General features: G+C 58.1%; 5 protein-coding genes across 5 annotated transcripts; 1 reads left to right on the top strand and 4 right to left on the bottom strand.

Moving 5' to 3' along the window:
- Positions 1-23: 23 nt before the first annotated feature.
- Positions 24-892, bottom strand: BKCO1_1000344 (uncharacterized protein; the record flags this gene model as incomplete). The annotated part of the gene is made up of 3 exons (XM_020269731.1): positions 24-362; positions 419-591; positions 646-892. The coding sequence occupies 3 exons, from the start codon at positions 890-892 to the stop codon at positions 24-26; spliced, it is 759 nt and encodes a 252-aa protein (XP_020135063.1).
- Positions 893-1,805: 913 nt separating this feature from the next.
- Positions 1,806-2,429, bottom strand: BKCO1_1000343 (uncharacterized protein; the record flags this gene model as incomplete). Its single annotated transcript, XM_020269730.1, has 2 exons — positions 1,806-2,307; positions 2,356-2,429. The coding sequence occupies 2 exons, from the start codon at positions 2,427-2,429 to the stop codon at positions 1,806-1,808; spliced, it is 576 nt and encodes a 191-aa protein (XP_020135061.1).
- A 3,091-nt stretch (positions 2,430-5,520) lies between these two features.
- Positions 5,521-8,324, top strand: BKCO1_1000342 (tryptophan synthase; the record flags this gene model as incomplete). The annotated part of the gene is made up of 8 exons (XM_020269729.1): positions 5,521-5,568; positions 5,639-5,726; positions 5,795-5,865; positions 5,960-6,192; positions 6,292-7,006; positions 7,116-7,347; positions 7,504-7,586; positions 7,704-8,324. 8 exons carry the CDS (start codon positions 5,521-5,523, stop codon positions 8,322-8,324), a joined length of 2,091 nt encoding a protein of 696 aa, XP_020135372.1.
- A 1,319-nt stretch (positions 8,325-9,643) lies between these two features.
- On the bottom strand, positions 9,644-12,392 carry BKCO1_1000341 (c6 transcription; the record flags this gene model as incomplete). The annotated part of the gene is made up of 7 exons (XM_020269728.1): positions 9,644-10,411; positions 10,483-11,372; positions 11,430-11,746; positions 11,799-11,900; positions 11,954-12,009; positions 12,086-12,272; positions 12,325-12,392. The coding sequence occupies 7 exons, from the start codon at positions 12,390-12,392 to the stop codon at positions 9,644-9,646; spliced, it is 2,388 nt and encodes a 795-aa protein (XP_020135059.1).
- A 498-nt stretch (positions 12,393-12,890) lies between these two features.
- BKCO1_1000340 (kynureninase) lies at positions 12,891-14,387 on the bottom strand (the record flags this gene model as incomplete). The annotated part of the gene is made up of 3 exons (XM_020269727.1): positions 12,891-13,312; positions 13,363-14,172; positions 14,225-14,387. 3 exons carry the CDS (start codon positions 14,385-14,387, stop codon positions 12,891-12,893), a joined length of 1,395 nt encoding a protein of 464 aa, XP_020135060.1.
- Between the last annotated feature and the right edge of the window lie 356 nt (positions 14,388-14,743).

The raw sequence follows: 14,743 nt of genomic DNA, 5'->3' as shown, positions 1-14,743 counted from the left end.
TACGCTCGTTGTTCCGGGTACGGTCAAAGCTTGCTCTTTAGCTGCCCCTCTTTTACGCCAGCTTCGATTCCTTCCACGACCTGATCAGTGACGGAGAGGAAGGGAGAATGGGCGCCAGTAGTCCTTCGGACAGTAGCGTTCAAGTTCCGAGCCATTGCCTCTTGGATGGGTGGGAGCAGAACCGTGTCGCCATCGCAGATGAAATACATGCAAGGGATGTCATGCCACGGCTCATAGGTCGAGGGGCCGGAAAAGACGGCAGCGGCAGTGTGGGTGAGGCGGGAGTTCCACTTCTCCTGCTCGGCTGGCGAAAGATCAGGGAAACCAGTGGAGGCTGGTAGGTCGACGAAGACCTTGGGGCCCTGAAGGCGAAGGATTGTGAGCACATGGTGGGAGGGGATGCAAGGACATGACCGACCTCAAATCTCATCCATGGCAAAGGGTCGCCGCCAAGCATGTCGACCAAGCTCGTCCCCTTTGGAAGGGCGAACGCGGACAGATAGATGATCTCCAGAATGCCGCCCTGTTTCCCCTCTTTGGCGCGCTGTATGGCGCCGAAGCCCTCGCTAGCGCAGGAGCCGACAACTCCGCCTGGATTGGTGGTGAGTGAGATGGAGCGGTATTTGCCCGACTGGACGTACGTACCATAAGAGTGGAGGACGAGGACCACATGCTTGGCTTGCTGGTCGATGAGATGGGCCAAGGCAGCCCTCAGTGAGATGACATCGGTGTCCAGAGTCTGGTCTGCCGGCTCGCTGCCCACTGAGGGATGGTCGACGGCGACGGATTCATAGCCCTTCTGCCTGAGCTGGCGACGGAGAGGATCGAAGGCGTCCGAGGGCTGCCAAGCACCCGGGACAAGCAGAATGGTCGGCTTTGATTCAACTGTCATTGTCGGTTCTCTGCTCTCTCAGGGGGGGAAACAAAAACGAGGCGTGGCCTTCCGGTGACTTAGAGGCCGAGCAGAGGGCCTTGATCCCGGTTAATATATGGCGGGGCGGCCGGCACTGCTCGCACGCGACGAGGTGGGCCTGTGGCCTGAAGCGAGTGAGGGTGACGCATGCTGTCGGAGGAAAGACTGCTTGCGGGGGTCAGACTGCCGGCAGAGCCATCCGAGGCGGCTATGGTGTTGGACCAGCACGGCCAGCACGGCCAGCACGGCCACGGGGTGCCTCGTCGAGACACGCTGTCCAATGGGAAGGCGCAGTGTGGGGCGCCTTCCAGCTTCCACCTCCTTCCGTCCTCCCATCGGCTCTTCACTACCTTGCACCGTCTCCCTGCACCGTCTTCACCTCGCTCTCTCCGCCATCCACGCCGCCTTCCTCGCCACGCTGCCGTCGCCGGGTAGCTTCGTTCTCTTCCCGCGTGACCTGGCCGCTGAGCCCTTGGTACCGCACTCCATGTGCACGCGGCCGGCTCGAGTCATGGCCAATGCGATCGCCCAGGGCCTTCCGCGATTATTCGCCTGTTCCTCCTTCGTGGTTGAGCACAGGGCTGATTTAAGCTTCATCACTCGCAACTCACATGCGCATGGCTCTACACTACTACTAGTCACCCCCCGCAGTTTTACCCCGCACTCGACACCATCTCGACCGTCACGCTAACCCTGTGCTAGTGGCTTGCAAACGATTGCTTATCGAGAGAAAAAAAGTTGAATCGATAGGTAATGACTGCTACAGCCATGCGTCCGCCTGCGTAATCACTACTGGAGTATCTAGCTTGCGCGTAATTCCTTGAGTCCCTCACACCAACCACCTGCAAACAATCCTTACTCCGGGCCAGAAGAAAACCAAACAACACATTTGTTAGCAAAGGAGCTCGTCGATCGAAAGACCGCGTCCTTTCTTTGCCTCCGGAAACACCACGCTTCGCCCACCGTCTTCGCGTAGCTGTACCTTGCCAGACGCCCCCTCTCCGTATATCCATTTGTTGCCCTCCGAAGCGAACGGGTTCGTCCACATGGGACCCGACGGTGTATCTGGAGGTGTTCCTGCTCCCGGCAGCATTGACGTGTGGATATTCGTCGAATGAATCGACGACGACTGTGATGATGTCGAGTCTCGCCGGAACTGCAGGTGCATGGAATCCCTCCTTAAGAGCGGTGGACATGTCGGCTCTCTCAGATGGAATTGCGTAAATGCCGATTCGCGCCCGAGGTATTGCGACGACGACGCCCATCTTTCTTGCGGCAAGGGAAGAAGCAGCGCCGCCTTCTCGGGCCTTGGGGTTGAGCTTTGTTGCGGCAACATGGCATATCGCGGTTGCATTGTCGGGTGGTGTCTTGCGTCCTTGGGCGCGATCTCAAACCTGTCGGCTGTCAGCTCTGGTCAAAGAACCCCGGGACCAGAGACTTACGTGGGCTTGTTGATGCTCACGTCGTATATCCTCGGCCTGCCTCTCTTCTTGTGCTCCGGGTCAAAGCAGTCCATCTATGGAGCACAGAAATCAGCTCACGGCCCGATTCAGCCCTTCTGGCAAGACCTACCCCTCTTCCGGACGCCACGCACCGCTTGCACGGGCGCTGCTCCTCACAGCGTGCATGAAGCCTCCGGCAATGGTTGCATGCCGAGTTCACCGGCACAGAAGGCCGTCTCGTCCTTGGCTTAAAAGCGTCGTCAACCGGTTGCTTTTGTCCTGGCATTGACCCCACTGGTTTCCAGTCAGTCTCAGCAGCCGATCAAGTGCGCTTTCTGGGGGAATGCTGACCTGAGTATACAAGCATATTGACGCAGAGTTCGAAAAGGCTTGGACTATGGCAGCAGCCACCGGGTCTTGGGCGGGTTGGTCGAAATGTTATTAGGTATGAGTTAGCGTGTGGTTATTGACCGTCCAGTGCCATGTGCATTGGAGTGACAGGCTGACCCTGTAAGTATATGTATGGGGGCTACTTGTTAGTGAATGGTGTGCCGACACTGCGGCCATGTGCTGGAGATGGCTCCGGACGGAATAGTGGAACGGGTCTCCGACGAACGAACAGCCCAAGCCCCGCTGTGGCCGCAAATTCACGGGGCGGGGAAGACTGAGGGCATCATACACCAGGGCGTTGAAAACAGCTGTCCAAGGATCATGCTGACGCCGGCCTCCAACGTTCGAATACGCCAGTCCCAGGCTCGTGGGTCAGTCCAATGCTTCATCCCATCGGGCTTTTCTCACCTAGCCGCCGCCACCACCACCACAACCACCTGAGCCTCGCTTGCAAAGCTGGCAGACGCTACGCTACGGTGCTTGAACCTCACTACTGCGACATTTCTTGGCAAGCGGAACCGCACCAAGTGGTCTGGATTCTGCACGGGTGCAAACAGGCTCCGGCGATGAGCGCATGCGTGCGAAACAAGCATTTTTGGCGAAGGCTTTGATTGTAAACAGGTAAGCAGAGGCGACGGCTCGCCAGCTGGCTATCTGGCCGGTTGTCAAATGGCACCACCCTTCCCTTAGGGCCGGGAGAAGGTGATTTGTAAAAGACGCATTGGAAATAGCAGCCAATATTCTTCAGCTCTCGCCTGTTGCCCGTTGATGAGACACTCGGTTCGTACGGCAAAGCATGTCGAAGTTTTCCCCTTACAGCCCCGTCGACTAGGCATGTGCTTGTGGCGAGCGGTGCGCTATAGCTGTGTTGGCCAATTCCCATGGCGCTAGTCGCGCCTCTCGACTGATGTGTTGATCAAGGCAGGCAAGTTGGGATGAGGTTCAGCTGCCGTGCCGCTGTGGATCGACGCAGATTCCACAGGGGTTCCCGCTCGGCAATGCCACGGGCCCTGCTAGGAAGCTGGGTAGGGCTTCCGATTGGTGGCTGGAAGACGACCATTAGGGTTAAGTCCCTGTAAAAGGATTTGGATCTGCGGAGTTCGTGGTGGGTAGGAATAATCCGCCTGGGACCGCGGCAGCGACGGCGCGCAATCAGCTTCTCTGCCCCATCTTAGCGGACCGCGCCAAACGAAGAGCGTTCCGCCTACTGCGCTCCAACCCGTCGCTATTATTGCCCGGAGTTTCTTCCTCGACCCTAGCCTTTGCCAGTTTCGCTGCCGAAGCGTCCTGTTTGATGGCGTGGTTTACAGCCATGACTGGCCACGCCCACGTTCCGCCTCGCCCTGTCGTCTAGTACTGCGATCAACTGACTGCGCGCCAGATGTAGCAAGCGCAGATGGCCAAGCTCAGTGGCCTAGAGCTTCGATCCTATCCAGCGTCAGTACGTCCAAAACAGGCCTCTCCGGCTACCAGTGTCTTCTGGAAATGCTCCTGGCACGCCAGCTATCTGCACTGGAACGTGGTCGAGGCCCCAGCAGCCGAGCGGAGCCGGAAATGCATCTATTGTGAGCCTGCAGAACAAATCTCCTGGGGGAGAGTTACAGGTCTACAGAAAACCGGCAACATCTGCCGCGCTCTGGTCTCTCAACACTCGTGCTAGCGTAAACGATCGCCCCACTGCCCGGGGGCTTCAGCTGCGTGGCTGTACTTCGAAAGGAACGTCCCCACAGCTGCCGCCCACGGGCCACGGCAACGCATGCACGGGCTACCGTCGATTGAGGCTGTCAAATTCTCCACTTGACCAAGATTGCGCACTATCCAGTCATGGCCTTGTCCTGCGACAATAAATAGGCCCTGGAGCCCGAATAATGACAGGTCAACGACACGGGGCTAGCTTGCTACCCCAAACCAGACTTATAGGCAGCACCGTAACAGCTCTCCCGGGGTGCTCGGCCACCCTCTTGTTGATCTTTTACCAGTTAAGCCATGTTCATGCGAGATGAAGGAGCAGATGCCCAATGATGATTGACCAGCCCTGTGCAATAAGCTTTTCAATGACGGAGGCTTCGCGTCAGCAGCACCGTGATGCATCATCAAGATTTGGTGCTAAGCGGTGCCTTCGTCTGGATCTGGCCCTCGCTCATCCCACAACCTCCTCGACGGGCAGGATTTCAATTGACGTACCTACATGCCTTGCATAGCCGTTCGTCAGAAGCAGACACTGATGAACCGGACATGAGGCGTCTTGGCGCGTTCGACAGACTAGGTACGCAACCGAGGCCGCTGGGGGGAGCTTTACCGTCTGGAATTACACACGGAGACAAGAAAGAAACATCCTTATCGAGCCACGGCCGAGATAACCGGAGTGATGGACGTAGGAGTCGGGTCCCTGCGTACGCGTACGGATTACATATCTCCAGACCACCATCCGACCCCGCTTATCTGCCACGAGCGGAGTAAATCATGACTCGCATCAGCCTCCCCGCAACTCCTGGCATCCCGACGGATCCTGATAAGACCCTTCAGCCAAAACCGCGCCCGACCATAGAGCACTCTCACGTACCTGACACGGTCCGCCTCCGTTTCCGCCTCCGTCAGGGTCGGATGCGACCCTCATCAGCTCTCCAAGATGGCTGATTGGCTGGCCGGAGCTGTCCATGGGCCGGACGAGATGGACGCTGGCCAACGCCTTCTCTCCGTCGCCGTATAAATCCAGCTGAAATGCCGAGTCCATCTCGCTCTCCAGTTCTCTCATCATCTCCCCTCTCAGCAACCATGAATCACATCAAGGACGTTTTCGCGAAGTGTGCAGACGAGCAACGGGTGAGCCAGCGCTCTTCACACACACACACGCCATGGCGTTTGAACGCAAAAGCACTTACACACGGCACAGCCTGCACTAATTGGCCATGTAACCGCGGGCTATCCTGCCGTGGAAGAGACGCCAGATGTCTTACTCGCTCTAGAGGCGGGTGGAGTTGGTAAGCTTATGACTTTCCTACAAGGCACAAGCCGCCTCTCCAGCACAGCCACTGATATAATACGACAGACATCATCGAGCTTGGCGTACCGTTTACAGACCCAATCGCCGATACTCCAGCCATCCAATCCGCGAACATGGTGAGTAGCAATACACGCTTACACAGTAGCACCAAGAGCATGTGGGTCCGACGTTCGAAGGGACCATATGCTAACGTTTACCCGCCGTGCGCAGAAAGCCCTACTGAACGGGGTTAAAATGAGCACTTGCTTGGAGATGGTCCGGGCGGCCCGCACCAAAGGCCTGCAGGCGCCGGTGCTTCTGATGGGCTACTTGAACCCTTTTCTAAGCTATGGCGAGGAGACGATGATCAAGGATGCCCGTGCCGCGGGCATCGATGGCTTGGTCATCCTCGATGCCCCTCCGGAGGAGGCCGTCCGCCTCAGGGACTACTGCACGCGATATGGGTGAGACTACTACCCGTCCTTGTCCCATCGGGACAGACCCAAAGGTCTTGTTCGAAATCATTGATCTGTAGCTTGCTGATGAGAGAACCACCATATTAGCATCTCGTATGTACCCTTGGTTGCACCGACCACCGACGAGGCCCGGCTCGGTGTACTGGGAAAGATTGCAGATTCCTTCATCTATGTCGTCCCCGGCGGCACCCCCAAGGCAGAACTGTCCCAGCTATTGGACAAGGTGCATCAGTTCGCGGGCAAGACGCTGCCGGTGGCAATCCGATCGGAACCTCAAACCCACCAAGAGTTCGAGGAGATCGGAGCCGTGGCCGAGGCCGTCGCCACGGCCGACCCGTTGGCTTGCGTGCTTAGCGAAGCGCGGGCTGGCCGGGCGGCCGCGGGCGTTGAATCGCACGCAGCGGCCATCAGCGGACGCCCTGCTGGCATGAGCGGCAGGCCGTCCGGGTATAAGCGGACGGACAGCGGCACAGCGCTTGTCGATCATCTGGAGGGGCTCGCAGTTGGCAAGGGCCCGGCCGCTGCCATGGATAGTGGCACCCACATTGAGGGGTTCGGCGGGCAGTATGTGCCTGAAGCCCTGATGGGCTGCCTGGCCGAGCTGGAGGCGGGGTTCCAGGCATGCATGGACGACCCCAAATTCTGGGAGGAGTTCCGCTCCTACTACTCGTTCCTGGGCCGGCCAGGTCAATTGCACAAGGCGGAGCGGCTCACGGAGCACATTGGCGGAGCTAACATCTGGCTGAAGCGGGAGGATCTCAACCACACGGGCAGCCACAAGATCAACAACGCCCTTGGACAGGTAAGGATAGGATTGCATCCCTGGGGAAGCGATGAACCCTGGTCCAGCACGGAAGATTATCATGATGGGATCTACTTTACTGACGCAATCATCTTCTGTGCCTCTGCAGATCCTTCTGGCCCGCCGTCTGGGCAAGAAAGAAATCATCGCAGAAACGGGAGCTGGTCAGCACGGCGTGGCCACGGCGACGGTCTGCGCCAAATTCGGCATGAAGTGCACGATCTACATGGGAGCGGAGGATGCGCGGCGTCAAGCGTTGAATGTCTTCCGCATCAGACTATTGGGTGCGGAAGTGGTACCCGTCGAGGCTGGCTCGAAGACGCTGCGGAATGCCGTCAATGGTTTGTTTTGCCCTTCCCTTTGGTTTTTTTCGACGCTTGCCGTTCCCCTGTTTCACACATGTGGTGGCGGGAGGCTCTTTTGTTTGATAATCATCCACCCGCCCATCAAAACCCACACTTCCGGGCTCCTTACCTAGTGCTGACACCAGCCCGCAGAGGCACTGCAGGCTTGGGTGGCCAATTTGTCCACCACCCATTACCTGATTGGCTCTGCCATCGGACCCCATCCGTTCCCGCAGGTGAGTAAAATACAAGCAGAAAAAAAAAAGAAAAGAAGAACAGACGCTACAATCCGCCCCTCCCGCCGTTGACGTCTACCACCCACTAAATCTTCCACTCCATCTCCCACCTCCCAGATCGTCCGCACCTTCCAGAGCGTCATCGGCCAAGAGACGCGCGCCTCGATGCTCCAGCAAGCGGGCAAGCTCCCCGACGCGGTCGTCGCCTGCGTCGGCGGCGGCAGCAACGCCGTCGGCCTGTTCTACCCCTTCGCTCTCGACGGCGCAGGCGTCGTCCAACTCCTCGGCGTCGAGGCCGCCGGCGACGGCGCCGACACGCTGCGGCACAGCGCGACCCTCACCAACGGCACCGTCGGCGTCCTGCACGGCGTGCGCACCTACCTGCTGCAGGACGCCGACGGCCAGATCCTCGACACGCACTCGATATCCGCCGGCTTGGACTACCCCGGCGTGGGCCCGCAGATGGCGGCGTGGAAGGCGAGCGGGAGGGCGAGGTTCGTCGCGGCGACGGACGCGCAGGCGCTGAGCGGGTTCAGGCTGCTGTGTCAGTACGAGGGGGTCATCCCGGCGCTGGAGACGGCGCATGCGGTGTGGGGCGGGGTGGAGCTGGCGAGGGAGTTGGGCAAGGGGAAGGACGTCGTGATCAATGTCAGTGGGAGGGGCGATAAGGACGTGCAGACTGTGGCCGAGGAGTTGCCGAGGCTGGGGAGGGAGATTGGGTGGGATTTGAGGTTTTAGAAGAGTGGTGGGTGGGGATGGCTAATTGATGGTTGGCTTTTCGAGTAAAGGTATCAGATGTGATGATGGACAGACATTGTTGGACTCTAGGGTCTTGCAGACTATGACGCATCGTCGTTATTTTCTCCGGGTGGCTCCGTGGTTGTCGAGTCTTGGGTAAGGATTCTGTACTTATGCAATCCAGAGCAAACAACATGTGCTTGCTTATGACAACGGATTATAATTGCTTGTGACAGAGGGTCCATCCTCAAAAGAAACTAGGATCCTCCAATGCAAGATTGACTTTCACACAGATCTTCCTCTCCATCGGAGATCGGAGCTGCGCCTGCGGGCGCACATGCAGCTGCACGAATGTATGTACACACATACATACATACATCACGAAGATCTCAAAAGGACAGTAGTGACAACACCACGGCTCGCTTCCGAGATAACCGACTGGGCACCCATCGTTGATATTATCCCACCGATGGTTTTTTTTTTCCACGGTTCGAGCCATTATAGCATCGAGGGCCGGAGCCAACGAGCCACCCCCACCCGCGCTAGTTCAGATGTCACGTCAACGTCACTACCTAGGGTTCTTTTTAGCTCCCGTCCGTTCCGTTCACGAACCCTTTTCCCCCCCCACCCTATTATTGAAACTTGTTTTCGTTCGTCGGATCGCGAGTCGCTCATCACACCCCCCCTCCCAACCCCCGGCCGGCTGGCCGCATGGTCGAAAATGGCGGCGCACTTTTTAGTTTGTCGGTCCGTCGGAGGGACCGAGGGGGCAGTTAAATGCATGCATGCATGCGTATTTAGTGTGGCGCAGCAGCACTGTTAGGTATTAGGCCGTCCAGCAGACTTATTAGCGTTGCCTCGGCGGTCCGCTCAATCATCAGTTGAACGACGGCGGAGACAGGCAAATATCCATTTGGAGCTGTGAAACTTTCCCATGGCAAGCGTTTTGGGGAATGGTTCCGATGGGTGAGCCGATGTGGCTTACAAGCTTGAAGTGTACTGGCCAGGGCATTGGCTGCTTGCCGTTCAATTATCCCCACCCGTTTGGGAGGTCGGATGAATTCTACTATGGGGGTGAAAGTATCTTGTCCGTGTAGAAACGAAGGATACGAGAGAGATATGAGGAAACGAGGGTGAGTTTGAAACTGGCATTTGCATTGCGCGGAGATCTCTATTTATCCAGCCAACGATTACATAGAAAAGACGTGAACCAACACATGATACCCAATACATCCTTACACAGTTCGTACATGCATCATCAACAGTGACGAAAATGAAAAATCGTAGCGCGTTACCTTCCACACGCATTGGCTCCCTCATCAAACCTGCCCAAACGACCACCAGTCGTCCACACCCCTCACGAAATCCTGTCCCTGCGCAAAATAACTCTGCGCCAGCACCGCCAGCTCATCGTTATCACCCATCCCAAGCGCCATCGAGTCCATGATGTCCCCTCCCGGTCCTACCCCACCCGTGTTGCCCGCGCCACCAACACTGCCACCGCCACCTCCACCTCCACTTCCCTCTCCCCCTACTGATGATATCGCCATCACTCTGCTACCATCACTACCTCCAGACACCCCACCGCCCATAGCGCTCCCGCCACTACCGCCACCACCGCCACGTAACCCCGCATGACCGCCGGACGCACTTGTGCCACCAGGCGTCGACACGCTATTATGCCTCGCCATGTTCCCACCACCGCTACTGTTCTCCCCACGCGGGTACGTCGGCTCGGGCAGCAACCTCGACGACACGACCTCTCCATGGGGCGTGCCGCCGCCGCCATTGGCGCCGTTGCCGCCGACACCGGTGCCGCTCGCGTGGTGGTGCGGCCAGAGGCTAGAGCCGAAGATGGAGCCGGAGGGGTCGCTGGTAGACGAGGTGAAGACGGCTTCGAGGATATCCCAGAAGGTGGTCAGGTCGATGAAGACGGAGGAGGGTTGTTGGATGTTTGAGGGGGAGGGGGAGGAGGTTCCTGCTGTTTCGGCGGCCGCTAAGGGGGAGGCAGCGGCTGTGGTGGTGGTGGTCGAGGAGTCATGGTAGGAGGCTGAGACGGTGGCTTCGAAAGATTGGAGTTTGGAGGCCTGGAAGAGGAGCTTCGTGTTAGTAACGAAAGGTTTATTCTTGTTTGTGGGAGGAGGAAGAGGATGTTTACGAGCTGAGCGATGTGTGGCCAATGGACGCCGAGCAGGCGAACGAAATCGAGGCACTTGAGGAAGTTGTTGCGCTTCTCGGTGCGGATGCCGGCATCGTCGGCGAAGCTCTGCTGCAAGTAGATGGTGGCGACGACGGCGACGCAGTTGCCGATGAACGGATCGGTGACGCGAAACGCCTTCTCTCCGATGAGGTCGATGAGGTGGACGACCCAGTCAGTGTGCGAGGCTATCAAATCCGCCGTGTGCTGGAGGAAGATTTCAGGGATGCTAACTCGGAAGCTACGCAGGCGTAGGGAAAGGATCAGCGGGTGGTTGAGCAGGCACATGATGGTGTGGTAGATGGTCTGCGAGAAGAGCCAGGGGCACCAGTAGTCTCGCTGCCTCTCCAACTCCTCGGTAGGTCGCTCTGCGAATTTCGAGGGCCGGAAACGATGCTTGTAAGGCATGTGCGATTCGAATTCCATCATGGCGACCATGATCTTTGAGTACTCAGATTCGGCTGACCATGGGCAGTGCACTCCCGGGCTGGCTCGTCGCCGTGTGTAGCGGACGGCCTTGTGCCAGTACTCGGTCAACTGAATGACATAAGCCGTAATACCTTGGTCCTTCACGCCAACTTGGACTACCCTTGCGTCTACGCTCGGGTCGGAAAATGGGGGTTTCTTGGTGCTTGTAGGATACTTGGGGAAGTTTTCGTCGGGGGATATCGAATAGACGCCGCAATTACTTCCGTGGAGTTTCTTGAGGAAGATGATGCTCCAGAAACACCGTCGCCTTTCTTCATGGGCCGAATCATGTAATGCTACATGGCATTCACTGGAGAGTCCGGCACTTTCGGCGAGATCCAGCGCCAACGAGGTCAGCGAGCTCGCCCTATGTGTGTTGCCAACTGGAGATTCTGATTAGGTTTTGTTTTGGAGCAGCAGCGGGCATGGACGGGGCGTACCGCTGAAATCAACAAAGCTTAACAGACAGAATGCCTGCAGCGTCGAGAGTTCTATGGGGCCATTGGAGACTCTACGCATGACAAGGGTACGAGCAGCCTCCGCATATCCTCGGATTGCTTGTTCTCGTCTGTCTCGGTATAGGGGGTTATCGGAGAAACGCACAGCCACGGCCAAGATAGCAAAAAGAAGCTCAGGGTCCCTCGTCCCCAGGGTGGATATAAAATTTCTTGGGTCAAACAGAGGAAGCGGCTGGCCATTGCAATAGAGAAGATAGAGCTCTGCCACGTTGACAATGATGTCCCATTGTGGCAGCGTGCTGGGCAGTTGTCAGCGTCAGGGGATATTCCACGAAGACCAAAAGAACCAACCTTGCTGTTGCGGGAGGAGAAGGCTGGTCGACGGGTCCTGGGCAAGTGGTAAGGCTGGTGGAGGGAGTAGGGGTGGGCGGACTTGCAGTCCATGGTATGCGGCTGAGGGAGGCGTCAGCAAAGCGCGGGCCGGACGGGAGAAGCGGCGGGCGTACTTTAGCGCTCCAAGCACTTCGGCGACTTTGGTCTCCAAAGCACTGAGGCGATCAGCCTGAAGCAGGCGGAAGAGTCAGCAATGGCTGGAACAAGAAGAGAAACGGGGGGGAGAAGAGTAGGCAGGGACCAACCGTTTCGGTATTGCCGGGGATGCTACCATGGCGATCGCGGTTGGCATCGGTACTGGTAGTACTCTCGGCGGTGCTGTGGTGGTAGTCGGCAGCGGCAGGATGATCGGAGGCGTAGTAGCAAGTCTGGGCGAGGCGGGAGCAGTGCGAGCAGTTGGGCCGCTCACCCGGACAGCGTGATTTCTTGCGGCTTCAGGGGTCAGCTTTACTGGCAAGCGGAAGACTGCATTCACTGGACACACCGGCACGGCTCGCAGGCCTGGCGGATGCGCTTGGCGGGACGGTGGTCCGGCGGAGGGACCGAGGACATGATTTTCGTGTGTCAATGCCCCACAGCAGTGAGTCTGGTCGCGCTCGCGTGAGAGTCGACCCGGGGTAACATGCGGTCTTCAAATGGGGCGATGGGGCGACAGCCGATAGGGAGAGCCGGAAGCCGGGACGGAAAGGCGGATGCCAGGCTGTGTTTTTTCTCGTCGTCGCCCCATCGCTTATCACCGCCCTGCGACCCCGCACAGCCTGTGATTGGCCCCGCGCTGGTGGCAGTTTCCTGAACGGTGATGTGCAACGTTACGTGAAGAATAGAGGAAGCGACGGGGCGACAGGCGTGAAAGAATACACACGGCGGGCTACGTGCACGCCAGCAAACATTAAACTCATCCATGCAGCACTCAATCCTCGCCATCATTACTATGTATCCTCGCGGTAAACTCTACCAAACGCCGGCCCCCCGGTTGACCCATGCATAACCGAGCTTTTCCATCCCCGCCCGTCACTGCCCGCCTTTTTCCACCCTCCTCTCGTCCCCGCTTCACACCCCAATTGCCCCTCGCAGCGTCTTGACGAACGCATACACATCCGCGTATGTGTTGTATAGGGGCACCGGTGCTACCCGCACTACGTCAGGCTCACGGCTGTCCGCAACGATGCCGGCCTCTTGCAGCGCCTTCGCCACAGTCTTCAGCAGTCCGGGCGCCAGCAGCACGCTCAACTGCGCACCGCGTTGCTGAGGGTCCAAGGGGGTGATGATGCGGTACGGCTGCTCGTTCTCGTCTGCAGACAGGCCCTTCAGCAGCAGGTGCTCGGCGTAAGCAGTCAGCTGCAGCGACTTGGCCCGCACCTCGTGGATCGACGTGTCGTTCCAGACCGAGAGCGCAGCGCAGAGAGAAGTCAGATCGATGGCGGACGGATTCGAGCATTGGAAGCCGCCTGCACCAGGAATCGGCCGGAATTCTGTCGTCCGTCAGTGCCGTGCGCTCTGCAAATGGCCAGCATCCACTTACTGTTGTCCATCTTGAACCGCACCGCCCGGTCTCCGCCGTACCAGCCCGTCAGACGCGGCCTGAAAACGGGCTGTCCGTCGTCGCCAAACTCAACCTTCCCGTGCTTCTCGTGCACGAAACATCCCGCAATCGCCCCGGGGCCCGCGTTCTGGTACTTGTACGTGCACCATGCCGCAAAGTCGACATCCCAGTCGTGGAGCTGCACCGGCACGTTGCCCGCTGCGTGTGCCAGGTCCCAGCCTATTGTCAGGCCCTTGGACTTGGCGTGCGCCGTGATGGTCGGCATGTCAAAGTATTGCCCGCTATAGTACTGGATGCCCGGCAGCAGAATGAGCGCAATCTCATCCGCATGCTCATCAATAGCCCGCAGGATCTTCTCCGTCGAGATGATGTGGTCGTAATCAGGCTCAAGCAGGATCATGTGCTCCTTGGGGTTCATGCCGCGCGTCTGAAGCTGAGACTCGATGGCGTAATGGTCGCTGGGGAACGCCTTCCATTCGAGCAGGATCTTGGTGCGCTGACCTTCTGGCTTGTAGAAGCTAGCCATCAACATATGCAGGTTGACAGTGAGCGTGTTCATGATAGCAACCTCCTCGGGCTTGGCGCCAACGATCCGTGCTGACTGCTCGGCGGCCGTCTCGGCCATCAGTTGCCATGGCTTCAGCGGCGACTCCTCAAGCTGCGTGAAGTGCCCGTAGACGCCAATACCCGACCACGTGTCGAGCTGGGCCTCGATGTACCTGGACACGGCCTTGGGCTGCAGACCGAGCGAGTTGCCGCAAAAGTAGATGCCGTCCTTCGAAGAAAGGCCTAACACGCCATCAGCATTGCGCCACTGGCCTTGCACCAATCGACGACTTACCGGGCTTTGCCAAGGCTTTCGATCTCAGATTGGCCTTGGAGGGGATGATGAACTTGTCCCGGAAAGAGCGGAGAGGATCCTGCGAGTCAAGCTGTCGTGCGTAGCTCTCGCTATCCGCGTCCGCCGGAAACTGCGGCTTGGATTCAACCTTGGAGGGAGACATTGTAAATGGTTTGGGCGATGGTTGATCTGGCTAAGTCCCTGCCGGTGGTGTGACGCTCTTATCAACCGCCTGGAAGCCGTGATGTGCCGCTGATGCTTACAGTATTTTCGCAGCACTTTGTAGACCGCCTGGAGAAGCCGGCTCCGTATCCGCTTCCGCTTCCGCTTCCGCTCCCACCGGCCCCTACTGACTGCGCCGGAGAAACTCCTATCACACCACTGCTACCATTGATCCCCTGGAGTACAAGATGATATTACACTTTGACTGGTGTTGAATCAACTAGCTTGGCGCATCCGAACCTTCACTCATTTCCTTATCTTGCTAGTCCCTGCCGTAGTGCAACACCGATCTCCTCC

The sequence above is a fragment of the Diplodia corticola genome, assembly GCF_001883845.1.
Source record: "Diplodia corticola strain CBS 112549 chromosome Unknown scaffold1, whole genome shotgun sequence".
In the NCBI taxonomy this organism is placed as follows: domain Eukaryota; kingdom Fungi; phylum Ascomycota; class Dothideomycetes; order Botryosphaeriales; family Botryosphaeriaceae; genus Diplodia; species Diplodia corticola.
This window is presented reverse-complemented; position numbering and strand designations above follow the sequence as displayed.